This window comes from Synchiropus splendidus, chromosome 11 (genome assembly GCF_027744825.2).
Source record: "Synchiropus splendidus isolate RoL2022-P1 chromosome 11, RoL_Sspl_1.0, whole genome shotgun sequence".
NCBI classification, from domain to species: domain Eukaryota; kingdom Metazoa; phylum Chordata; class Actinopteri; order Syngnathiformes; family Callionymidae; genus Synchiropus; species Synchiropus splendidus.
The window spans coordinates 21,060,988-21,087,758 of NC_071344.1; the positions used below are offsets into that span (position 1 = coordinate 21,060,988).

Consider the following 26,771-nt stretch of genomic DNA (forward strand, 5'->3'; position numbering starts at 1 on the left):
ATATACTAACATTGGCACTGTTTCACCAGCGGTTTTATTAAATTTATAAGAAATAAATAAGCTAACCAAAACAAAGTACTGTGACATCAGTGTCCGGTGTGATGTATGACAGTCAATATCCATCACTGATGCTGCAACATCAAAGACAAAAAAATAATAATTTGGCACTTCATCTGAGATTAATTTTTGTGTCTACGGGTGAGAGTTTAATTGACACAGCCGTCATGATTACCTCTATGCGGGGAATACCAAAATTACTATCAAGAGTGTAGTGCTGAAGTGATGTCACAATGATGTCATCATAACCTTCAATATTTGATGAGAATATAAAAGTGGCACATGTGGGACCTAGATGTGGTCTGTTCCTGCCCACCAGGACAATTTATACATGCAGGACTGAGTCTAACTGGACAGAGGAGGGAAGCACAGCATTGATAGTCACAGAGCGCTCCATGTTCAGAATTAAATTAGGAATTTATATGTATATGACCATGAATACAAGTTTCGTTTTACAGTTCCTTGCCTCTTGGATGAGAAACTACACTTGCACCATCTTGGGGAGCACAAAGGACCAGATGCTCATGAGACAGGTCGAAGAATTAAAGAACCAAATTCAAACTATTCACAACCACCGTGTTTCATTTGAGGACAGACTACATAAAATCTCAACTCTCCTTCAGATGGAAAAAGATGAAAATCAGACTGTTTTGAAACAGATTCAGTATGTGACCAACATTCTTGAAGGAGAGAGGAGTAAAATCTGCCGCCTGGCGCATTTGTGCCATAAGGAGAGACAAAGGTATAGCCAGGAGCTTTCCATGGTAACGCAAATTGAAGAGCAACTGCTGAGAATAAAAGAAGAGTTGAGGAAAAGACGCTTCCAGGAACCGGGTGAGGAAGAAGCACACTACCAAATTCACAAGACTTACAGGCAGTTGCAACAGCGGTATGATGCCGACATCTTGGAAGGAAAATCCAAAATTGTAGCCCTAAAGAAAAGACTTGAGAAACACATGCGTCTACGCGCTGAAGAAAGGAAAGCCTATGAGCATTTGATTGGGAGAATGAAGAGAAATCAGGATGAGTTGAAGCAAAAATTAGAGCACCAGAGGCACCAAGCAGCTGAGAAGGAAGCAAGTATTCTGGATAAACTGGCAAACCTGAGGGGAAAACTGAATCAACAAAAACATCAATTTGAAGTGGTGGAAGATGACCAAGGGGAGAAGGCTGTTGCACCATCGGCGAGGACTCACCCGGCTCACCACCAAAATGTTAAAAGTAGTTGCATTAGTATGCTGCTGATGCTCGGCTATCTCGCTGGTGTTGCTGGAGCAGGTTTAGTGACTCTCTGACTCAAATAAAAAGCAATGAATAATCAATATTGATGCTTGATAGTATTGGCACGCATTGTTCCCCAGAGCTGCTATAGCTGTTGCTCTCCCTCCTCACAAAATCATGGCAGTTCTAGGATAAACAAAGTAGACACACGCGTTGGTCTTTGAGGACCGTCAATGGCATAACGCTTATCCAGCCTTTCATTTTTTACCATCCAAAACAAATGGCTAACCTTAATCTTGCTAAAAATCGTATAATAACGGAGGTATTTCCCTTAAAAAAGAGGGTTGAAGAAGTGAGGAATGACCAAAATGTCCTCACAACGCTTAACTGGCACATATGAAATAAAAATCCTGGTTCTATGAATTATTTTAGGTATTAGGTTCTATGAATATAATCTCCTCTTTGGCCTTCCTCTCAACCTTCTGCCTGGCAGTTCCAACTTCAACATCTTCCTACCAATGTACTGGCTATCTCTCCTCTGTACATGTCCAAACCATCTCAATCTAGCCTCTGACTTTGTCTCCTAAACACCTGACATGTGCTGTCCCTCGGATATACTGCTTCCTGATCCATCCCGGTTACTCCCGGTCAGAGAAAACCTCAGCATCTTCACCTCTGCTACCTCTAGCTCTGCCTCCTGTCTTTTCCTCAGTCCCACTGTTTCCACATCACACCTGACACTTTTCTTCAATTATTCCATCCTGCCTGCACACGCTTCCTCACCTCTTTCTCACACTCTCCATTGCCCTGGTCAGTTGTGCCCAAGTACTTAAAACCCCCCACCTTCTGTTTCTCTGTATCTACTCTTTCCCACAACTTCATTGTATGGCTCATCAACTTTATCCCTCTATAATTGCCACAACACTGGACATGTTCTCCCTTGTTCTTGAAAATGGGCACCAGCACACTTCGCCTCCATTCCTCAGGAATCCTCTCACTCTCAAAGACCTTGTTAAATGTTCTCGTCAAAAAGTCTACTGCCACCTCTCCTAAACACTTCCAGACATCCTCTTCAATGCCCTTCTCACTTCAGCCTTACTATCGTTGCTATGTCCTGATCTACGATGGTCACTCCTTCTAGTTTTTGTTCTCTCTCATTTTCCTCATTCATCAGCACTTCAAAGTGCACTTTCCATCTCAGCAACACACTTCTGTTATCAGTCAAAACATTTCCCTCTCTATCCTTGATCACTCTAACTTGCTGCACATCCTTCCCATCTCTATCTCTCTGCCTTGCAATCCTGTACAAATCTCTCTCACCCTCCTAACTGTCCAACCTCACATACAAGTCCTTGTAGACCCTCTGTTTGGCCATTGACACCACTACCTTTGTCTTATGTTGAGCCTCCCTGAACTCCTGACTACTCTCTTCTGTTCTCTCAATGTACCACTTTTTCTTAGCTGACCTCTTCCTTTGTACACACTCCTGCACTTGTTTGTTCCACCACCAAATCTCCTTATCCTCTTTTCTTTCAGATGACACACCAAGAACTCTTCTACCTGTCTCCCTCATCACCTCAACTGTATATGTCCAGTCATCTGAAAGTCCTTCTTGGCCACCCAAAGCCTGCTTCAATCCCCCCTGAAAGCTTCCTCTTTCAGCTTCCACCACTTTGTCTTCTTCTCTGCCTTTGCCCTCTTCACCTTCCTCTCCACCATGGTCATCCTGCACACCACCATCCTATGTTGTCTGGCCACACTCTCACCCACTACTACTTTACAATCACTAATCTCCTTCAAGTGACATCGTCTACACAAGATGTAATCCACCTGTGTGCTCCGACCTCCACTTCTGTAAGTCACTCTATGCTCTTCCCTCGTCTGGAAGAAAGTATTGACCACAGCCATTTCCATCCTTTTTGCAAAGTCTACAACCATCTGACCTTCAGTGTTACTATCCTGGATACCTAACTTTCCCATCACTTCCTCGTCACCTCTGTTTCCTGCACCAACGTGTCCATTGAAGTCTGCCCCAATGACCACTCTCTCACCACTGGGAATACTCTCCTGCAGTTCATCTAATTCACTCCAGAAGGTCTCCTTCTCCTCAAGGTCACACCCCACCTGTGGGGCATAAGCACTAACTACATTGAAGATGACCCCTTCAATTTCTAACTTGAGACTGATCACTCTGTCCAAAACTCTTTTCTCTCTTCTAGAACATTCCTGACAAGCTCCTCCTTCAAGATGACTCTCACTCCATTCCTCTTGCCATCCACACCATGATAAATCAGTTTAAAATCATATCAGCCAACACTCTAGCTTTCCCTATCATAGTTCCCACATTCAAAGTCCCTACTCTCAAACCTATTATCTTGTCTTTCCTCTTCTCCCTCTGTCTATTGGCACACCTAGCCCCTCTCCTCGGCATCTTTTGGAATGCAGCTGCTGTAACTTGCGCTCATCGGAGTTCCTCCCTGTCCAACCTGTCCTTCTCAAAGAGGGACCGGTCCAACGCTGGCCCAACCCTCATTCTCCACAGTACAATACCAGGTGATGAACATAAATGGGTCTTCAGAGTTTTGAAGGCAATTTCACAGTTTTTGGTCCCTGTCACCAGCTGTCTGCCAGTAACCTTTACACAAGTCAAGGGTGGTCATCAACCCTTGGCATCGGATATGCGTCAAACTCAGAGGCTGCATTCACCTTCCGAAAATCGATGCAGAGGCGGAGGGAACCATTCTTGGGGACGATCACCCTGGGACTGCACCACTCTGAAATAGAAGGTTCAATTACCCCAAGCCTCCTCATCTCATCCACCTCTTTGGCCAGTTTCCCAACCAAATGCTGGGGAACTCGGTAGGGTTGCTGGTGAACTGGCCGTGAATCTATCTGGCAAATGGCATTTGCCACCACGTTGGACTTTCCGGGTCTGGCTGTGAAGAGGCAAGAAGTAGTCTTGAAGAGCTGGAGGATCTGATCCACTTGCTCTGGTTCCAGGTATGCCAGTACAGGAGTAGCACTTGTAGTCAGCGACTCCAGTCCCACGTCTCCATCTTCTTCCGCCTCCTCCTCCACCTTCTGTGCCACAAAAACCTTTTGTGCCGTGTGGATTGGCCATTCTTTCCACTCTTTAATAAGGTTCACATGGTACGTCTGTTTTTGTTTCTCCTTGTCTGGATGGAACAGTTCATAGGTCACGGGGCCCATTTTTCGGGTGACCACATACGGCTCTCGCCATTTGTCCAAGAGCTTGTTGGTCGTACCAGATCCTCTAGTTTTCTAGTTTTGGGCCTTTTGCAGGTTGACTTCTGCATCTCCAGCACAAACTGCACCACTCCTCTGTTGGTGAAGATAGTCGAGGGTACTTCCCAGCCAATTCGGAGCAGATCCAATGGGCCCTTTCGCTCCCAAATATACAGCAGCTCAAATGGTGAAAAACCTGTGGATGCCTGGGGAACGTCACATTATGCAAAGAGTAGAAATGGCAGCCAACAGTCCCAGTCTTTGCCGGTGTCATTTATACATTTCTAGAGCATCCATTTCAGCGTCTGGTTGAACCTCTCCACCAGACCATCAGTCTGTGGGTGGTAGGGAGCGGTCTTGATTGCGGTGATTCCCAACTGCTTGTAGAAGAGCTGCATTAGCCTGGAAGTAAAGTTGGCTCACTGATCTGTCAGAATCTCCCACCCTGGAGAAGAGCTGCACCAGTGCACGGAGGACTGTAGGGGCTGTAATGGTGCACAAGGGAAATGCCCCTGGGAAGCGTGTGCCACAGTCACACACCACCAGAATGTATTCATGGCCTCCGCTGCTCCTTGGCAAGGGACCCACAATGTCCATAACTATCCTGCAAAAAAGGGTAGAGATCAAAGGCAGTGGATGCAGGAACGCTCTGTCAGATTTCCGGTTTGAACAGGCTTTTTGACAAGTATCACATGTGGCACAATATTTCTTAATGTCAGAGTACATGGAGGGCCAGTGGAACCGATTTCAGACAGACTACTGTCAAATTCTGGAAGCGACTAAGCACAGGGTTCCTCTCTGCTTGGCTTTTTATCTTAATTCTCAAACAAACCTTTATCACTCTCTTGGAGTGGTTTCACACCCACTTGAGTTGGAGTCACTACAGGACCAGACATTTTACATTCTCCCGCTTCCCCAAAGTCAGTTGTGGCTGGCTGGTTTTCCCAGTAACAATTCCATAACAAGTGGAAAGTCCCTGCCCAACAGCACAACAACAGGCAGCTTCTTCCACCACACCAACAGTCACCAGATAAAGCTGTTCATCAATTGTTACTGAGAGTGCTGTGCTGCTGTGGGATACGGGCACTTATCTCCATGAACACATAATACTGTATGTCCTCCAGTCTGCCGTAATCCACCCAGCTAGCTGGAACCAGCCCCCGTCTCATCAGTGACTTGTAACTGCCACTATCTAATAGTGCAGTCACTTCATGGTCCATTATGGTCACATATTCAAAACATTGCAGTCTGTTCTTCCCAGTCTCCTCTTCAGGCCTGGGAACATAACATGCCCCAGAAAACTCTTCCGCACTGGGCAAACTGACGCCTACAAGTTCCTTACCAATGACCGGATTCATACCTTTGCTGCTTACCAGGTCCTAGATGGTTTGGGGCTGAGCTGGCAATAGCAGAGGTCTCCTGGCCTGCTCCCCTCCCTGCCAGTTGGTGCTGTGTTGGTTGAGTTGTCGGCCTGTAGATGCTGGTGAGACGTGCTGGAGGTTCTCCTCTGCAAGCATTGAGGTATTGAAGAGCCAGCTTGGCGGCGGTGAGCCCCTTGGTTGGTTCATGGTTCTTGGTTGGTTCTCACCTGCGCTGGAAGCACACGGTGTGGTTTTGTTGCTCACACTCTGATCACTGTTTGTCTGCTCCTTATTGAAATACATGACAGCCATGATGTAATAAGAAAGAGGAAAAGACCGGAGACCCAGCTTTACGACAGCTTGCAATCACACTCATTTAGCAGCTGTGCCACCAAAAGCAAATATTCTCAAACTACACATAGCCGCATTAAGACGCATACCCAAGCACACGTTAAGCCTTGTTGCCATTGTGGGCAACCGTCAACCATATTCTATAAGTCTGCCTGTGGAGTTCAAAATCCTGAACAAAACTATTATGTTCTGCAAGGGCTTATCTGGAAAACTGCGACGTTGGTTTCAGGACAGAAGCGCAGACCGTGGGTGGAAAGGTACAGGGACAGCAGTGCCTGCCCAGAAACTGTGCTAAGAACAGCAATGAAGAACAAAGTAACATTATGGGAATGGTCATGTTTTGCTGCTGTGCCTGACTGAAATGGTTTTGATGCAGTTGCTGCATTGCTGCTGGACGTGCAAGAAGCAATGACGTTTATGAGCACAGGATTTTATATATGATATTTTCATTTTACAGTATATACATGTACACAAAATAACACTTCTGTACACTGAAACACTGAACACAACTGAACTCCTCTGTGCCAGTTTTGTACTGTTCCATCTAGCTTGCCGGAGCTGAGTCCTCAGATAAAATGCATAGCTGCATCACTCATCTGAGTCTCCACAGTCCTATCAAATGGCTGCGATTAGTATATATAGGTTAAGGTCACGTCAAATGTATTGTTGAGACATACATTTGACATTTTTCTGTCAGTCTACAGAACTCCTTTTCCATCGTTTGGGCCTCCCGAATCCAAGTGCATGCCTGAATGTTTTCCACTTTGATCTTGTTGGTTCTGTCAACATTGTCTCAGACACTGAGTCCTGATTCCCTGAACTATGAATGTTATCCTCCGGGAGGGAAGACTGTGGAAATATATCCCAATCCGTCACACCTAGCCCCTCTCTACTTGACTCAAAATTAGGAATATCAAAGTTCAGATCCATCTGAGGCCTAACCTGACTTCGCAGCTCCTCTACTTCTCGTAGAAGTGCTTCATGGTTCTTGGCTGCCTGACTCTGTAAGACCGTATTTTCTGCTATTTTCTGATGAAGAGCTTCTTTCTCAGCCCTTAAGGACTCTATTAATAGCTTGTCTTGCTCTAACCTGTCTGCATGAGCCTTCATTTCCTTCTCAAGTCTCTGCTGAAGGAGTACAGTTTGTTGCTCAGCAGTCTCACATTTAAGACTAAGTTCCTCATTCGATTCTTTATTAGTCTCCTGGCTCTCTGGCAAGTTCAATTCATTTTTCACTTGACAGTCAGGCCGAGAATTCTCTGGGTTGAAAGTCTGTTTTTCATATAAATCATCTATTTCTTTCAGCAGGGACTCCTCCCTTAGGGCTGAGTCCCTCTGAATGACTGCTATTTCCTCCAGCATTTTTTGATGGAGAGCATCCATGTCGAGCCTCATCGAGTGGATTAATTCCCTGTCTTCCTTCACTCTTTCCTCATGATGCTTCTTGTCCAAGTACGTCTGTTGTTGGAGGAGTGATGCCTGCTGTTCAAATTCCTTACACCTGAAGCTGAGCTCGTGATGCAAAGTGGTGATTTGGTCCAGTTTCTGTCGCAGATGTAAATTCTCATCTTTTTCATTTTTAAGCTCAATGGTGAAATTTCTTTGACTGAAGATCTGTGCTTCTTTCAGCTCCTCAATCTCCCTAAGAAGACACTGTTGCTTACTGGTACAATCTCTTTGCAAGGCTGCCATGTCATCTGCCATCTTCTGACGGTCAGCCTCTTTCTCAGCCCTCCAGGACTGGAACTGATGCTGGCTGGCTTGAAATCTGTCTGTACTATTCTTAATTTCCAAGTCAAGTTTCTGTTGAAGGAGCAGAGCCTGGTGTTCAGCAGTCTCGCACTTGATGATCAGTTCTTTGTGTAAACATGAAATTTTCTTTAGCTCCTGGTTTAGAAGCAAGTTCTTGTCTTTCTCTGTGTGAAGATCAACAATGATTTTTTCTTGGTTGGTGATCTGGGCTTCTTTCAGCTCCTCTACTTCTCTCTGAAGGGCCTCCTGCTTCACAGCAGCATCTCTCTCTAGGACAGCCATCTCCTCTCCCATTTTCTGACGAAGAGCCTCCTTTTCAGCCCTCAAACTCTGTAAACTCTTGATGTTTTCTTGCACTCTTTCATCATGAGACTTGATTTCATTGTCAAGTGTCTCTTGGAGTCGTTCTGCATGCTGTTCCAACGTTTCACATTTGAGTCTGAGTTCTTGATTTAAGACTAAAATCTTTTCCAGTTCAAGGCTGAGACTTGAATTCTTGTCTTTCTCAGCCTTGAGATCAGCAGTGAATCTCTCATGGCTTATCATCATGGCTTCCTCCAGCTGCTCCACCTTCTGGTGAAGAGACTCCTGCTTCACGGAGGCATCCCTTTGGATTTTTGCCATGTCCTCTGCCATCTTTTGACGAAGAGTTTCTTTCTCGACTCTTAAAGATTGATAGGAACGTATTTCCTTTTGCACTCGCTCTTTATTCGACTTAATTTCCATTTCCAGATTTTTCTGAAGTCTTGCGTTGTGCAACTCTGCTGTCTCGTACTTCACGACCAGATCCTCGTGAGCGTGGGTGATCTTGTCCAGTTCCTCTCTGAGAAGCGAGTTTTTTTCCTTTTCAGCATGAAGATCGGCTGTAAAATTTTCTTGAATGATGAGCTCAGTCTCCCTTAATCTTTCTATTTCTCTGCTCAGAGATTCTTGCTTGATGCTGGCCTCTCTCTGCAAGTCTGCCATTTCTTCCTCCTTTTTTTTGAGGATGGCTGCTTGGTCTGGTGTCAGGTTCTGGAGTAAGAGGCTGTCGTGCTGGTCCGTTGTTTCGCACTGCTTACTGCCGTTTATAGTAACAGTCCTGGGGTTGCTGAGGGTTTTGCGATGTTCCTGCTCTCTAACCAGAATGTTATAAAGCCTCTGGACCTCGCTGCGAAGCCTGTCGCACTCCCTCAGCTCCTTCAGTTGGATAGAGTCTTGAGTTGGCAGGCTTGAGCACATCCAGCGCTCTAATTTGTCTGTGATAGTGGCCACATCTCTACAGAGAGCATCGATCTGTTTCTTTGGATATAACATTTCCGCAGTTAGATCCGGATACGCAGATACTGCATCACTCAGAGCACTAGTGCTCGGTTGCTCCATTCTAATTTGTCAGCACGTCTCTGATGTTTTGCTGTCAATAGATGCGATCTGTAAAGGTTGTGTCCTTACACTATCTTTAAAAGCTACTCTGTAACCTCTACTTATATATACTTTTCATCTTTCCTCCAAAGATCTCTGGTCCAAAGTACCCCGAAGAGGATTTTGCCTTAAATCATGTTCAGAGGAAGTGATTATACAAAGCAAAACTGGATTTGTGGACTAACTTCAAGGTTTTTAAATAGCTACTTAAAAGGTTGTTGTGACACAATATATTACAGCGTCACTGCTTGACATCAAAGCACAAGTTTAAGTATATCAGATAGCTTCTTCTCATATCCAATGTAATCAGCTAAGTCGACTAGAAAGCAGGTAATTGTGGCTACTAGAGCAGCCTAAGATCCAATGTTGTGGAGAGGCATTGCAACGATGGCAATCTCAGCATAACTATGAACATTTAATTCCAAATCGACCGCTTATAGCAACAATGCATAACATTTAGACATAAAACATTATTTTCACATTTCCTGAGATGACAGGTTTCAGTATGAACAGTCAAAGTTAGACTCTCCAGCTCTCTGTTAAATGCTCCCTTGGACTATGTAACTTTGCCGCCCGGAGACGTGTTCTGTGAGTGGCATCCACCCCGACAGCGACACTTCACAACAGAGCGATCTCAGTAGCAGAGTTCTTTTGTTTACATCATGGCAGCAGAATGGAATGACAGCGCAAGATCCCAATATCTGTCAATATAGGAGATGCATTTACAGCCTGGCAATAACTGAGAGCTACGAAAGGCTTTTGTTCTGATCCTGAAGTGCCGATGTTTCTACTCGGCTTGTAAGTCAATTTTCTGTTCACTGCTGTCTCTGTTGTGTTCCCAAATCATTTTGAAGGGATACAAATGTGTATATGCTTGTTGTTTGTATATAAGTGTCATATATATGTTTGCAGCGAAACAGATGACCTGCAGTGCTAAAACAGGTGCTCCATATACTTTGTGTATGGTGAAAATAGTTTTTCAATGAAATGATTGCCAGTGAAAATGACTTGCTCATGTTCTAACATAGTTATGGATGTCTGCTGTTTGTCGTATTGCACTGTCGAAGGTACTGTGAACATATAGCTGGCCAAACCATGTTAGTCAATATATTGTAGCAAAATACAGTCTTTGTACTGGACTTGTAAGGCATTCTTCTGTAGTCTTGTGTGTGTTTGTTGTGTGTGTCTGTAACTGCCGCCGTTGAGTCCTCTGATCGGCAGACCTGCTCGGAGCTGCTGAGAGATGCGACCAGCGCCACATTTCATCATCCCTGGCGATTCTCCTGGAACTGATTGAAGAACAATAGTTTGTAACTCTGACGTCAACTTGAAATAAAGGTGCGAACGGACGTTTTGATGCTCACACTCTGATCGCTGTTTGCCTAATTGAAACAGATGATAGTCATGATGTAATATAGATAGACAGGATAAAAGCTGCAACTTCGGCTGTATTATTCTACAGTGCTGTAAACAACGCCACGGCTTAAATGAGAGCCGTTGAGATGAACATGACAGTTTTCAGCAAGTTTTTGATGGGAGAAACATCACAATGACTGATGACGGAGTTCCATCTCTGATGTTGAATGATAGATGCTTCGAGAGTTGCCTTTGCAAGTAAAAGCATGACAGTGTTGTGTATATTGCCATCTGTCATTACATTTTTCACTGTTTCCCCACGGCCTTTCCTCATAAACAAATAAATGTGGAATGGGTGCAGGTCCAGAGACCCAGCTTCATGATAACTTGCAATTACACTCATAAAATAGTTTCACAATGTAGTTGTGTATCGCTGGGGGATGATTGAGAGTGCAACTTCTTTGTGATGATTCCCAGATTTTTGTAGGTGTAGGTCATGTCATAGCTCCCCCACACGGGAGCAGCACTTGATCGGTTTGGGGGGTATAACCCGCCAGTCGTGTTCTGTATGTTGAAAAGGTTGAAAAGAGTAAAACGTCCATCCACAGCTTCTGAACCGTAGCCACTCGTCCTCTTTTCGCTCCACCCTGCACATCAAACCCCAACAAACACAACGCAGAGTACCGGCGGGTGCAGCGTCGTCGAGGCAGCAGACCAGCATAGAAGTTTGGGTTACATCTTTGGTGCCGTGACCCCTTGATGGTGGATGTCGTGAGACAAACTTTTAAGACTTTTCTCTTTTTAATCTGTTGTCGACATTGAGGAGTAGTGAGATGTGCTAACTTTTGACAACGTAACTGCAAATGGTGCTGTTATACTGATGAAGGGTTAGAAAGTGAAGAAGATACTGCAGTGTGACACCCAAAGTGCATGTCCAGAGCCAGTGGCGCGGCTCAGGCCTTATCATCTGCCCCCCACAAGTACTGAATTCCACCAAACGCCACAGAACTCTCCTCATCTGGCTCCTCTGCAGTCAACTCCACCACCTCCAGACCTCTCAAGACATTACAGTCATCAGGACGCAACTCATCTAGCATCACTGGATTACAACCATCCTGCTCCCTGGCCTGATCAAGCTCAGCCATTCTCCACTCCAGCGTATCAAACGCAATCTGGACCCCACCGCACACAGTCAGTCCCTGGTGCCAGGATGGCAAATACAGTGCCCCAAGTCTTTTATCCAGGGCACAAAGAGACAATGGCACCACAGCCCTCCAGGGTGGCAAATCCCCAAATTGCATACGGGGGTTTCCTGCAGACCCATCAGGTGAAAAATGTGCAAATGTTCAGTGGTAACGCTGACAATAGGATTCTGGTGGAGGACTGGATCAGAGATATGCAGTATCTTCTGGATGCTATAGAACTTCCCTCACATTTGCGTTTCCCAACTGTAGTGCGACACCTGAGCGGGGAGGCCAGGAAGTTGGTTTTGAACCTGCCGGTGCATGAGCAGAATCCAGCCAGAGCCTTTGAGGAGTTGAGGGCCGAATACAGCGAGGCACAACGCTCCCTGGATCCACTGGCTGATTTCTACGAACGCAGCCAGCGACCAGATGAATCGGCATGTTCATATCCAATAAGTCTTGAGGCTACACTGCGTGCTGTTGAGGAGGACGAAAGAGGTGGCCGTCCTTTACCTGACAGAGACAACAAGCTGACCAGGCAGTTTCTACGAGGACTGGCAGACGAGGAAGTGTATATGCGAATCTCACCTATGAAGCCCAGATTGTTGACTTTCAAAGAGCTGCAGGAAGAGCTGAGAACCCTGAGCCGAGAGACTAAGACGTTTCAGTCCAGACACAGTCCGAAAAAGATGTTCTCTCAAGTTCATGTGGCTGGACATCTGGCTGACATAAAGGAAACTGAGAAGTCCACAGAGTTAACGGAGATTGTGAAGAAGCTGGCCTTGAATCAGGAAGAGCAGATGAAAAAGCTGTTCCAATTGGAATCCAAGATACAGCTCCCGGATTCCCTGCCCTCTCCAACGCCATCACAGGCTCGTGGTCAAGCACTTCAGAGCAGAGAGGTAGTGTGTTACAGATGTGGTCGGGTTGGGCATATAGCAAGAGTGTGTAGGTCAGTTCTGTTAAATACTGATCACATGCAGGCTCCTCCGCTAGTGCCCACACAGTCATTGACGCCTGCCCACGGTGGGGCGACATCCCTGCCACCTCAGCATTTAAACCACTAGGATAGTTACTGGGGCAACCATGGATACAAAGCAAGTCCCCCCACACAAAGAGAAGAGCAGCAAAGAGACTGCTCCCTTAGTAGGTCCTCGAAATGAGGGCGAGGTTCTGATAAATGGGTTGAAGTGCCGTGCTCTCATTGATTCTGGTTCTCAGATCACCAGCATTACTCACAGCTACTGGTGCAGTCATCCTTCACTAAAAATCAAAAACCTCAATCATCTAACATTCCCATAGAAGGTGCCGGAGGTCAGACCGTCCATCATCATGGTGTCCTGAACATCAGCTTAGAAGTGTTGGGCAAGAAATTTCCCAGTGTTCCTGCATTTATTGTACCTGACTCTGAGTACTGGTCTTCTGTCCCTCTGCTGGTGGGAACCAATGTCATCCGTGCATCCAGGGAGCAGCTTATAGCGTCTTATGGTCAGCAGTTTCTCCATCGAGTGAAGGAAGACCATCCAGAATGGTATACGGCTCTCCGGCAGGTGGGCGACATGGAGGAGCAAGATACACGTGAGATTGTGGGCCCGCTAGTGTACACTGGCAGGGACATTAAAGTCCCAGGGGCAACAGAAATGGATCTGCGTTGCAGGATTCGAGCTGGGCCACAGAGAAAGTCTTACACTGCCCTGATTGAGGGTCACAGCTAATATAGTCTCCCCCAAGGTCTGCTAGTAGCCCGAGTTGTCGCCGATGTGAAAGGAGGCATGGCCCCCGTCAGGGTGATGAATTTATCCCAACGTACCATTACGCTGAGGGCACACACTCACATTGGCCAAGTGTCTCTGATTAACAGGGTGATCGAGTCTCACCCTGCGCAGGTGGAAGCAAAGGATGGTGGGAAGAGTAAAAGTTTCAACCAGGTTCTTGCGGCCAGTGGGGTGGACCTAACTGAAGCTGCAGTTGAAGATGACAGCCAGCGGGTTCTTCTGAAGGAGGACTATGGTCACACGAGTACTGTGCTGCACGAGATCCCCCTGGTGGACTCCAGACCTTTCAGGCTGCCTTATCGGAGAATCCCACCCTCACAGTGGCAAGATGTCAGAAAAATGTTGATGGAGATGGAGGCTGATGGTTCCCTGAGGTTGTGTGTAGATTACAGAAAACTGAACTCCTACAGCACGAGAGACGCATTTCCCCTGCCGAGAATAGAGGAAGCTTTGGAGGCTCTGGGACAGGCCCGGTACTTCTCTACTCTCGATCCTACCTCTGGATATTGGCAGGTGGAAGTGGCGGAGCAGGACAAACACAAAACGGCGTTCAGCACTCCAATGGGTCTGTTTGAAGCTAACAGGATGCCTTTTGGCCTGCAAAATGCTCCCTCTACCTTTCAGCGACTCATGACCTGTTGTTTCGGCGACATCAACTACACTCAGCTCCTCATTTATTTAGATGACATCATAGTGTTTTCTAAAACATTTGAGGAGCACCTTGAACGACTGCAGCTAGTCTTTGATCGACTCAAGAACCATGGTTTGAAATTAAAACGATCAGAATGTCACCTGCTGAGAAAAGAAGTGCAGTACTTGGGGCACGTGGTGTCATCTGAAGGAGTGAGAACTGACCCAGAGAAGATCAGAAGAGTGAACGACTGGGAGAGACCTAAGAGCAAGAGAGAATTGCTGCAGTTTCTGGGTTTTGTCGGCTACTACCGCCGTTATGTGCAGGATTTCTCTCCTATAGCTGCTCCATTATACCGCCTCACCACAGGTGATCCCAGAAAGAAAAAGAGAGGATGAAAGGGAAGAGCTGGCCCAGACCCACCATTTATTTGGACAGATGAATGTGATTCAGCTTTTCTTACTCTAAAACAAAAGTTGGTGACTGCTCCGGTCCTCTGCTCCCCCGACTACAGTTTACCTTTTGTCCTGCAAGCTGACGCTTCAGGTGATTTTCAACATCCAGTACAGGAGGGGCGGAGCAACACAAATGCAGATGCTTTGTCAGGCATGTCACCGCGAGAGGTCACCCAGGTCCTGTGGTGCTGCCCGCACACCGTCTATGATGTGGGTACAGAGGGAAGGGAGTCACCTACACAAGTTCCATTAGAGGCTGAAACTAGCCAGAAAGTGGATCTGGATGAGAGATACTGTGGAGTCGGCACTGACTCTCTCCCTGCTCTGACGAAACAGGAAATCCGTGAAAGTCAGGGACAAGATCCGGTGATTGGCCCGGTTTTACACTTCAAGAGTAGAAACCAGAAACCATGCCGACAGGAGAGAACCGCAGGGGGAGAGCAGGTGCTCCTTCTGCTAAAAGAGTGGAGGAGGTTGGTGATTAAAGATGGTCTCTTGTACAGGAACATCAACGACTGCCAAAGAGGACCTACATGTCAACTGGTGCTACCTGAGCGTCTGAGAACGTTTGTCAAAACTGCACTTCACAATGATTGTGGACATTTGGGATTCGAACGAACACTGCAGACGATAAGAGAGAGGTTCTACTGGCCCAAGATGTTCCATGATGTAAAAATGTGGTGCGAGCAATGTGAGAGAGCAATGTTGTTTGAGGAAGACTCCCACGGCAGGTCACAGGGCCCCCCTGGTCAGCATCCACAGTGGTGCACCAATGGAGCTGATTTGTGTGGACTTTCTAACCCTGGAAAAATCCAAAGGCGGTATAGAAAATGCGCTGGTGGTGACTCACCATTTTTCTTGCTTCGCACAAGCGTACCCAACCAAAGACCAAAAGGCCCAAACAGTGGCCAGGGTGTTGTGGAAAAACTTCTTTTGCCAGTTTGGCTTTCCTGCTAAATTGCATGCAGACCAAGGGAGAAATTTTGAAAGCGCGGTGGTGAAGGAGTTATGTAAATGCACTGGCATAAGAAAGACTCGCACGACCCCTTATCACCCTCAAGGTAATGGCACTACCGAGAGGTTCAACAGAACTCTGATGAACATGCTGGGAACTCTGGAGCCTCACTTGAAGACACGGTGGCATGAACATGTTCAGGCAATGACACATGCTTACAACTGTAGCAAGCATGACTTGACTGGGTTCACACCATATTTCCTGATGCTTGACAGACATCCCAGACTTCCTGTCGATCTAGTGTTTGGTCTTGGGAGCAAAAATGAACCTTGTGAGTACCATGAGTATGTCCAGACTCTACATGACTCGCTGTCACAAGCCTATGCAGTGGCCAATCGGATGTCACGGATTGCAAAGGAGCAGCAGAAGAAATACTATGACTTGAAAGCTGAGAGTCATGAGTTCAGTCCGGGTGATCGTGTCCTGGTAAAAGTGTGCCATGTGGAGGGCCGACAAAAACTCGGCGACAAGAGGGAGTCCTGTCCCTATAGTGTTGTGAAGAAACAGCCTGGTGTTCAAGTGTATGTTGTGAGAAAGGAGGGCCAGGAGTCAGAGAGAGTGGTCCATGGTAACCTGCTCACACAATGTATGTTCCTGCCAGTGGAGGATGGCACTCACCTGGAGACAGAGGAGGTAAACCTGGCAGAAGAAGTCACAGAGGCAAGACTTGACAAGGGAGTAAGAAGTGATGTGAGGCAAGAGGTTAATGAGCCACTGACGAAAGATGACCATGAAAAGGAGGATATAGATTCGACGGAAACAGAAGGATCGGCCGAAGAAGAGTGTGTGACAGCAAGACCCTCCCATGCATGATGTCACACCCATGAGAAGAAATCCAAACCGAAATCGTCGTGCTCCAAAGAGGTTGATCTGTGAGCGCCACATTGCGGAGGTCGCTGACCAATTGAAGATTCAGAGAGGTTTGGAGTTGTGGCAGAAATTTAAGGGCAGAAATGCTGCAACACGGGGTTCAGAGTAGTTTGGACGCATGTTGCTGTTTTTGTTGTTTACACATGTTCCTATATTTTGCATGACACATTACTGCTTGGCCGACTGACACGAGTTAAGGTTTCTTTTGTTGTGTTCTATTTAGGAGAGTTATGTGTGTGTGTTAGAAGGTTTCCTAACATTCTGATTGACTCGGAAGTCAACAATTAAAGAAGGGGTGAATGTAGGTGTAGGTCATGTCATAGCTCCCCCACACGGGGGAAGCACTTTGGGGTTTGGGGGGTATAACCCGCCAGTCGTGTTCTGTATGTTGAAAAGGTAAGATGTCTGAATGTTCTCTGAGTCGTTGTTCTTTAAGTTGTGTCCGGTAACTCTTGTCCAGTTCGTCTGTGGTGTAATCTGTGTCATATCATTAACTGTTGTTCATTGTTTCGTTCTTTGGTTTCGTGAAAACAGATTGTAAATTGTTTGTTCGTGTTTTTTTTTATACTAATTGGAGTCGTGTTCTGTATGTTGAAATGGTTGAAAAGAGTAAAAAGTCCATCCACAGCTTCTGAACCGCAGCCACTCGACCTCTTTTCGCTCCACCCTGCACATCAAACCCCAACAAACACAACGCAGAGTACCGGCAGGTGCAGCGTTGTCGAGGCCGCAGACCAGCATAGAAGTTTGGGTTACATTTTCATTCTGGCTCACTCATTGACGATTATGCTCTTTATTATTCATTGATATACACTTTAGTACAGAAAAAAAAACAATTCACGAGGGATGTTAATTTTTTTTCACCATTAAAAAAAGGGTGGAAGCTGTGTTCATGACGCCATGAGCTGTGTAGTGACGCATCACTGGGGGTGCTGAAACGCAATCCGGTTTCCCTCATTTTCCCTGCATGATAAGAGTGTCCCTTCTCGAACCTATAATTCTTAATTCTCAGATTCTTCAAATGAGATGCGTGCACTCCGCTAGGCTACCGACCAGTCATATGCAGATGAGCTCTAAATGTGGAGAACATGTGGAGAACTAGAAATAGACCATTAAACATGAGTAGCGATTATTTAAATTTTGTTTTTGTTAGGAGGGTCGGTGCCATCCCACCACATCCCCCCTCAACTCGAGTATATATATGATATATATTGATACAAGAAGCCTGATTGTTTCCAACTGGTCTCACAGATTGAGGAATATGTAGTTGCTTTCCCGCCAGATCATGAAGGCAGGGTAGAGGGGCTCAGAGAAGCGAGCTCTGAAGGTATGAATGTGACTCAGTGTATCAGCTGTTACTTTGTAGAATGTCAGCGTTCCTGCATTCCAATCCAAGAAGACACCAAGCTTATCACAGCCGGTCTCAGGTACTGAAATGTAAACGCAGTGTTTATCATGTTCAGCGTACAGAGTAGGATGTGGGGGGCTCCAGCGATGGCCCAAACACCATGACATGACATTCCAGCCAAGCCGGCTGTTGTCACCGTCCCCCTTTCTTGACATCCCTTTGTAGCAAACCCCCACGGCAACATCCTCGCTCTGACTGGTGCTCCATTCCACCTCCCAATAGCACTGACCCATCAGACCCTCTTGAGCCAAAGCCTGATGGAAGGGATGGAACCTCTTTGTGGAAAAAGAGGGAGACAGCCATTTTCCATGAGTCACCTTTTTGTTTTCTTCGGACATGGCAAGATTACCGTTTACTGTCTCTGGATCCAGAGAGACATCACAGCCATCTGCAAAAGACATTAGGAAGTTGTTTGAAAGACTCCAGTATATTGAAAAGAATCTCACCACCACCTAAACGACATACATTAAATAATTACTTACACCAAAGTAATTGTTGCCGCTCTGTAAGATTTTCAACGTCAGCAATGTTTGGCTTCGTGAACTGCTCAGAGACCAGCTTATGTTTCCAGTAATGGTAGATCGTGCCTCCCTGGTGCTTTGGATTCTCGATTGCAGCGACAAGAAACCTGTAACTCTTGTTATTCTTCAAAGCCGCAGCTAGACGGCAGATATATTGAGCATGCTCCATCATTTCACTCAGCACTTCATCCGACTGAAACCAGCGCTCGGGTTTTGGTTCCGCACTGCTGTTTGCAGGTTTCAGTTCCAGGCCATCTAGGTAGCGGCTCATCTGTTGAATCTGCCCATCTTTGGACTCCAGGGAAGTAAATACAAAGCACAAGGTGTCATGGACATCTGCCGCAAGGACAACATAGTCCAGCTCAGCGGGTTGGGAGATGACCTTGACCTCGGACATCATATTGAGCACGGAGTTGATTATGGTCACTTCTCGCTCCTGATCTTCCAGCCACTTCTTCAATGCCCTGTGACTGAATGGTGACTTTGCAATGTCTTTCAACACGTTCTCCAGTGACTTTTCTTCATCTTTGCCACCTCGAATGGCAGGGAGTTTCTCCTTGATGACCCGTTGCAGGGTTGCCTGAAGGTCCTGGCAGTGCTTCTGGAAGCTCCTCAGCTTCTCTTTGATGGCTGGGAAATATTTGGCTGCCTTTTCCTCTAAGAGATCATTACATTCCAGTTCTGATTCGATCAACTCTTCCAGACACTCCCGAACCTTTCTGACAAGCCCGGTGCTAATCTCTGCCTGTAGTCCACCTGTTTGCGAGTAGATCTTGCTAAGTGGCATCAACCACACCATCACAGGAGACGTCTTTCCCTCAGTTTTCAGAACTTTCGGCAGCTGTACATATGTCCTCACGGCATCTTCAAAGGTTGCTGGGTTGCTCTCAAGAATAAAGTCACCGTAGAATTTACAGGAAAAGGTTTCAGTCAAGGCTTTTTCCTCTTCTGTGAGCTGTATCTCAACCTTCCCTGAAATGTTGAAAGAAGGAATTTTCTTGATTACTGCCTCCATGCTGCCCTTAACCATCTGGACACTGCTGGCGTCCAACTTCTGACTCTCAAACACAAAAAAAGCGTTCGCCCCATAGACTATGGCGGTGACCATGTGTGTGGCCATGCTTCTGTCAATGATCTCCTTCTGCAGCGAGTTCAGTGGCCTCTCACTTGTCAGATTAAGTTCCCTGTAAGAGGTTGTGGCCGAGTACTCTAAGATTACTCTGCTCTGGTTCTTGAACTTCTTCTTTTCATTGAGGTACTTGGCTGAACCTCCCACTTCTATCAGCCCACCAAGAAAGCTGGCACTCAGTGATGCATTTACATCTAGCAGAGATGACTGGGACGTGGTGGAGTCTGACGCAGCAATTTCAAACTTGCTGCTCGGAAGGGCACACTCCATTGCCATGTTTTGCAAAGATGCTTCATCCCACAAAGTGAAACCTGCAGAAAACAAATGCTGGACTGTAAATGAATATTTATCACATTATCAAGCACATTATAGTATTCGACCAGTTTTTCAGTCCTTCATTCATTCATTGAAATAATTGAGTTATTGGGGGGTGTAAAGCCACGTTTTATCTGAGAAGTATATTAAAAAGTAATACAATAAATTTTTTTATGAAGATAAGTGAAACTATATAGCTATATGCGGTTATTTTTACATCTTTTTTGAAACTACTATTCCTTATAGTAAACATTTTTGTGAAGTCAGATAAGTCATATGTGAGGTCTCTTGGGTTCAGTGGATGATGAAAAATGGCAGCTTCTATACATCTCTACATTAATGCAAGTAATGCGATGAAGAACATTTCAACCAATAATAATAATAACCAATAATTTTAATAGACAGACATTAAGTAATGATTCTCCAGCAGTACATTGCTACATAATAAATGCAGATAAAACCAAGAAGCTGGTGGTGAACACCGACAACATCCTTTGTACTGATATCGAGAAGGTGGCCCCATACAAGTACCTGGGTGTTCACCTGAACAACAAACTTGATGAGAAATACAGATGAACTTTTCAAAAAAGGGCAGAGAACACTCTTGTGGACCTCCGTCTATGACTCTGAGGTGGCATCAGCCATTTTCTATGGAGTCTTTAGCATTACAGGCAGGGACAGAGAAAGGCTGGACAGACTGGTGAAGAGAGCCTGCTCAGTCCTGGCCTGCTTTCTAGACTCGCTGGAGGAGGTTGGAGACAAGAGGACTGTGGCCAAAATGTCATTCATGATGGCCAACCTGTCTCACCCCCTCCAGGACACCCTGTCGGCACTGAGCAGCACCTCCAGAAGCCTTTCTGCCCAGTGCTGTCAACAGTAAAATTTGATGGTACTTTATTATATATTTATTATATATCTATATATTAATAATGAGCTTTATTTTGTTTATTTTGTCATGACATAAGTTAAATATATAGTAGGTATTTATTTGTTTTTTGTTATTGATAGCTTGTGACATCACTTTTTTTTTAATGCTGATGCTTTGTGGACGTCTTGATGTTTGTTCTGTATCTTTGATGTCTTTGGTATGTGTCAGTGTCTTTGTTGTCAATAGCCGCTGTGACATGTTGAATTTCCCCACACAGGGAGTAATAAAGGCAATCTAATCTAATCACTTCCAGGTGCATGGTGTTGCAAAGGAGGTATGTTGAACTCATATGTGTTTTGTGTTGTGATATCCATAAGAAAGTAAATAAAACAAATAATAAAAAAAAAATAAAAAAATAAAATAATAATAATAATAAATAACTAATAATAATAAATAAAATATCAAATTCATTCATTCGCTCATTGTTCAAGACATACACTTGCCCAATGAGTCAATGCCACTGAACTCTTTCTACCTAGAGTTATATGCTGGTGGTTATCCACACTGACCCCTGCAGCTGGATTTTGACTAACCACATCTCACCTGGAATCTGCTCATCTTTTCTTGCATCATAGAGCATCCCAAGAGTAAAGGGACGGCCCATAGCAGGAATAGTCAGCAAACTAGAAGCCATGACGGAGATTTGAAGATGACCTGCACAGGATCAGAAGACACATTTAGCCAGCAGATTCTAACCACTTCCCAGAGTGCATCACTTCCAAGAACATTGTATTACCCAGTCAGCAAGAGCAACTGGCAGAGGCTGTCTGCTGTGCATGTAATGGGTGATACATTGTTACTGTCTAAATACCTGCTGAGCGTGAGAATGAACAACTCACTCTGAAGGAGAAGTAAAGTGGAACCTCAGTTCTTGACCACAATCTGTTTCAGACGGCCGTTCGAGAAGCGATTTGTTCGAAATCTGAATCAATTTTTCCCATTACAGTTAATGGAAAAAAAAATGCGTTCCAAGCCTTAAAATAGGCTTTTGTAGGAGTGAATGTAGAGTGTCTGCTGCAGGTGCGCTGTTCGTCTATGTGTGCGGTTGCTGCATGTGGGAGGGGTTGCCGAGTGAGTGACACTCTCCAGAAGTGAAGAGGTGCCCGGTGCGTGTCCAGCTCTGAATGTGCGGTTCTGTGCAGTTTGGCTGTGACAAAGTCATAAACCAAGTCACGCTCTGACCGGGACTCGCTTCATCCCTGTCTGAGCTCCAGCCGACAACAGGACATCAAACCCTGGAGTGCGCTCCAGCCTCAGGGGTGTCGAGAGCGAGCACCTCCCCTGTGACACTCTACCACGGTCCAGTGCGGGTACAGGAAATGTTTTACAGAAGAATAAACAGCCAGTAAATGTAGCTAACGGGACACGTCTGATTACAGAGACTGCGTTATACACAATAACAAAGCGCGTCGTGGGTCAGCTGATCGGTCTGCACACGTTATGGTTTTTCTGGCTTTTTTCAGGGCCGTTCGAGTTCTGGATTTTTGTTCGAAATCCGAAGCAAGAAAATCTCAAAATTTGGGTTCGAACTCCGATTTGTTCGAATTCCGGGACGTTCAAAAACAGGTTTTGCAGGTTTTTGTTCAAACCCAACTAGCACACACAGCTTTACTGATCAGGTGTTTGAAAACTGTAACCAGTTGATTGTCAGGCTTGTTTCAGCTGAAACCTCATTGGTTAAACAGCACATGCTTGATGGGTTCCAGCCCTTTGGCTGGAACAATCTAGACACCACTGGAGTGGTCTCACTTCAGCGTTTTAGGCATGATCAGATGGCGGAGTCTGTTCTCACATCCTACAGGTGTGCAGACCTGATATGTCCTGTCCATCCTACAGGTGACCTGATGAGGACAGCCGGTTCCTGTAGTTGGATGCTTGGTGCTGGACTTCTTCATCCATCACCACTGAGCCAATGTTTTTCTTTTTTGGTCATGGTAGTTTTCTTTTTTTTATTTCACTTTTTGTTTGCTATTTAGAAAGTTCTGCTTGTTTTTGTCTGACACAAATCTGATTTCATAAAACTGAAATGCAACGACTTGATGACTTATTAAAAAAAAAAGTATGTAGTAACTTATTCCCACAAAGTAAGTAGTAAGCTATTCCCACAAATGTGCAACACACTCATCGTGCCAGTCATAGCCTGTGGGTTCATGTTCCTGGCTAGTAGTGTCCTCACATGCACTCTGGAGCTGAAAGGCTGAACTTCTCTTCTAGTAATATTTGTGTTTTGATGAAATCATAGTGATTTGGTGCTTTTGCCCTCTTTCCATGTCGGACCTGGCCAGCCTGCACCCTGCGTAGCGGTGCTGGCTAAAGGATTTGGAATCATGACCTTATGAGGAAAAATAACCAACATTGGTGCCACAAACATCTTCACCATGGTCCATAAAAAAATCAGCAGGACATCTAAAAATCTAGTTTAGGTTTAAATACACCTGCGTAACTATAGCAATGTCTTAATCATCTCACACTACACAATGAGGGAAAACCCTGATGGGGCCACACCCATGCTATAATTGAACACCTAGTGGTGGGCTGCATTACTGTCAGGGCAGAACCACTCAATGCCCACCGGGCAGGAAGAGGAAGAGCACTTGGGGTGGAGCCCATTGTGAAGCCCTGCTACAGGGCATTGCTCACATTTGGAGAACCATGGTTACTATACGTAACCCTCCCGCTGTATGTGTTTCTTGCACATAGTTATATACATTCAACTAAAAAAAACAAACAAAAAACAATAATGAATCAACATATTTGCTGAATATATAGTGCACAGAGAGACCACTCTTACTCGAGAGCTAAATGACTACACTATACCATCTCTATTCATCAGTCATGCTGGAATTCCCCACAGTGGTATGGAGCTAAACCACTGCTGGGTGTGTCCAGTGAGATTGGCCAAGGAGTTATCGTGACTGTACATTCGGGCCGTTTGCTTATCACAACGCAGTGAGGACACTATGAAGACAAACCTTTCGGTTTTGGTTTGTTAAGGCTGTGTGTAAATAATGCAATGTGTGGTGCTTTCATCCGGACTGTGTAGAAGTCCGAACTTTGCTGTCACACTTGAGTGCGCCACACGGTGAAGTCCTCGTCATGTCGATATCCATCAAGCAGGAGGTTATTGTGTGTCTCTAATGACGCATGTCACATGTGTGCAGACAGCACTCCCACCAAACTATGTGAGGTGTTGGTTATGCCGACTCTTTACTTCCCTTGTCAAGTGAATAGAGAGCCATGGAGACTTGACATGGTGTGGTCTGTTCTTTAGTTTGCAGAATAAATACGGTGTGGAAAACCCTAGCTTTCAATCCCAGAGTCCGCCTGAACCATTGCCACAGCAATGGTGGAATCCTAAATCAGAAGAGGTCAGTCTCATGTGATGTGATGTTTGCTTCCTGTATGATAAAATGCACACACTTTTACAGCGTATAGCATAGTCCAGACTGTATAGGAAACTAGAAAGACAATGTTCACGAAAGTGAAAGACGAGTAAAAACCTCTTTAATGTTAACTCACCTGAGTGTCACGTATTAAGCTTGCTGGTGAGCGGTTAGGTCCAATCCTTTATAGAAGACTGGTTTTGCAGCATTTCTCCAGCTCTGTTTTCTTCTGCAGAAGGCTTGTGGGTGATAAACAAAATCAGTGTCTCCTCCCATTCCTAGGCATGATTTAACCCTTTAGACAACAGGGGAAAGTGTCTCGTGGATGTAACTGTAGTTCTATGAGAGTGTCCCTAGTCCTCTGCATCCTCTTCTTGTTGACAGTGGAGGAGCAGGTGTGTACTAGGCGATCATCTCCAGTGGCCGACTACTGACAAGCACACATTCACAAGACTCACGTGATCGAAAAGGGAGACCTATCTGTATCAAATGGCAGAACCAGCTCTCCGGAGTTTTTCCCCATGATAATTAATTATTCCAAGGGTACGACACACAAGAGAGTGACCTACAGAGGAAAGAGACACAGAATGATATACGGCCTGCTTTAATAGAGGGAGATTATCATCACCACCATGATAAAATCAAAACGCTCGACTAGGCTGAAAAATCTGTGTGCGCTTTGTTCTTTCATTTCATTTCTTGTTTAAAAAAATATATATATATATTTATATATATATATATATACAATGTTTCACTGTCCTCAAAATTATTCATACCCTTGCTAATTCTTGTGATTTTTTATTTTGTGATGAAATGAATGATTTTTTTTTTTTTCAAATTTGTGTGTCAGTTATATGTGGCCAACAATTGAAAGAATGACAAAAAAACATTTTTTTTTTAAATATTTATTTCTGTGGTATTTGATTTCTGGCGTCCCCCAAAAAAGCCATGTTCAAAATGATTTATACCCCTGACAATCTTTCAACAAAAATGTACCAAATGAGGTAATTTTTTTGTCTAGTACCGACTTCAAGATGTCACAATGAAGTAAACATTGTTGGCCAAATGTTAAAGTGAAAAAATACATCTTTCCAGAACAGTATAAATAGGGGGAAAGTGTTCAGGTCATTCTTCCTTCTGGTCAACATGGTCAAGAAGGAGGAGCTCAACGAGGACCTGCGTCAGCGTCTTGTTCGTAGCCACAGTGAAGGAAAAGGTTACAAGACTATTTCCAAGCAGTATGATGTCCCTGTTTCAACCGTCCAGAGCATCATCAACAAGTACAAGAGGTTCAACACTGTTAAAAAGCTCAGTGGCTGTGGATGGAAGCATAAGGTGTCCCCCAAACTTGCGAGGAAAATCTGCCGAGAGGTCAACACCAACCCACAGATGACAACCAAGACCCTAATGGAAACATTCGACCAGGTAGGGACAAAGGTGTCACGATCCACCATTGAACGAGTCTTGCACAGAGGAGGTCTCCATGGACGTAGACCTCGGAAGACACCGCTGCTCAGTAAGAAACATCTGTCAGCTCGCCTGGCCTTTTGTAAACATCATGAGACAAAGTTGGAGTTATTCGGCCATATGGATGCTCAGAATGTCTGGAGGAAGAAAGGAGAAGCCTATAGGCCAAAGAACACTGTGCCTACTGTCAAGTATGGTGGTGGAAGCATAATGTTATGGGGATGTTTCTCCTCCAGTGGCACAGGGAATCTTGTCAAGGTCAAAGGAACCATGAAAAAAAGAGGATTACATCAGGATACTCGATGAAAATGTGAAGGCATCCGTGTGAAACTCCAGCTTGACCACTATTGACGTACCAGCAAGACAACGACCCTGAACACACTGCCAAGGCAGTGAAGAAATGCTTCAAGGACAATGATGTTAATGTCCTGGAATGGCCAAGTCAAAGTCCTGACCTCAATCCCATTGAGAACTTGTGGCATCAGTTGAAGACCAGAGTAATGGCGAGGAGACCAACAAACCTGACCCAGCTTGAGGCATTCGCCAAGGAGGAGTGGGCCAACATCCCACAGGAGACATGCAGGAAGCTTGTGGACACGTACAGGAATCGTCTCGAGGCGGTCATAAAGAATAAAGGCTATGCCATTGACTATTAAATAAGACAATGGACTAGGGTATGAATAACTGTGAACATGACATTTTTGGGTCTCCATTAATAAAATACCCCAGAAATATATATATTTTTAAATTTTGTATTTTTGTCATTCTTTCAATTGTTGGCCACATATAACTGACACACAAATTTGAAAAAAAATAATTCATTTCATCACAAAATAAAAAAAAAATCACGAGTTAGCAAGAGTATGAATAATTTTGAGGACGAGCGTATACATATATACATATATATATATATATATATATATATATATATATATATATAATGTT

The 26,771-nt window shown here is 45.0% G+C and overlaps 1 protein-coding gene across 1 annotated transcript; it reads right to left on the reverse strand.

Moving 5' to 3' along the window:
* Nucleotides 1–17,452: 17,452 nt before the first annotated feature.
* On the reverse strand, nucleotides 17,453–24,932 carry LOC128767678 (stonustoxin subunit beta-like). Its single transcript, XM_053879890.1, has 4 exons — nucleotides 24,496–24,932; nucleotides 21,520–21,630; nucleotides 18,566–20,044; nucleotides 17,453–18,471 (listed from the first exon to the last, which is right to left on the reverse strand). Exons 2-4 carry the CDS (start codon nucleotides 21,608–21,610, stop codon nucleotides 17,921–17,923), a joined length of 2,121 nt encoding a protein of 706 aa, XP_053735865.1. The 5' UTR covers nucleotides 21,611–21,630; nucleotides 24,496–24,932; the 3' UTR covers nucleotides 17,453–17,920.
* Between the last annotated feature and the right edge of the window lie 1,839 nt (nucleotides 24,933–26,771).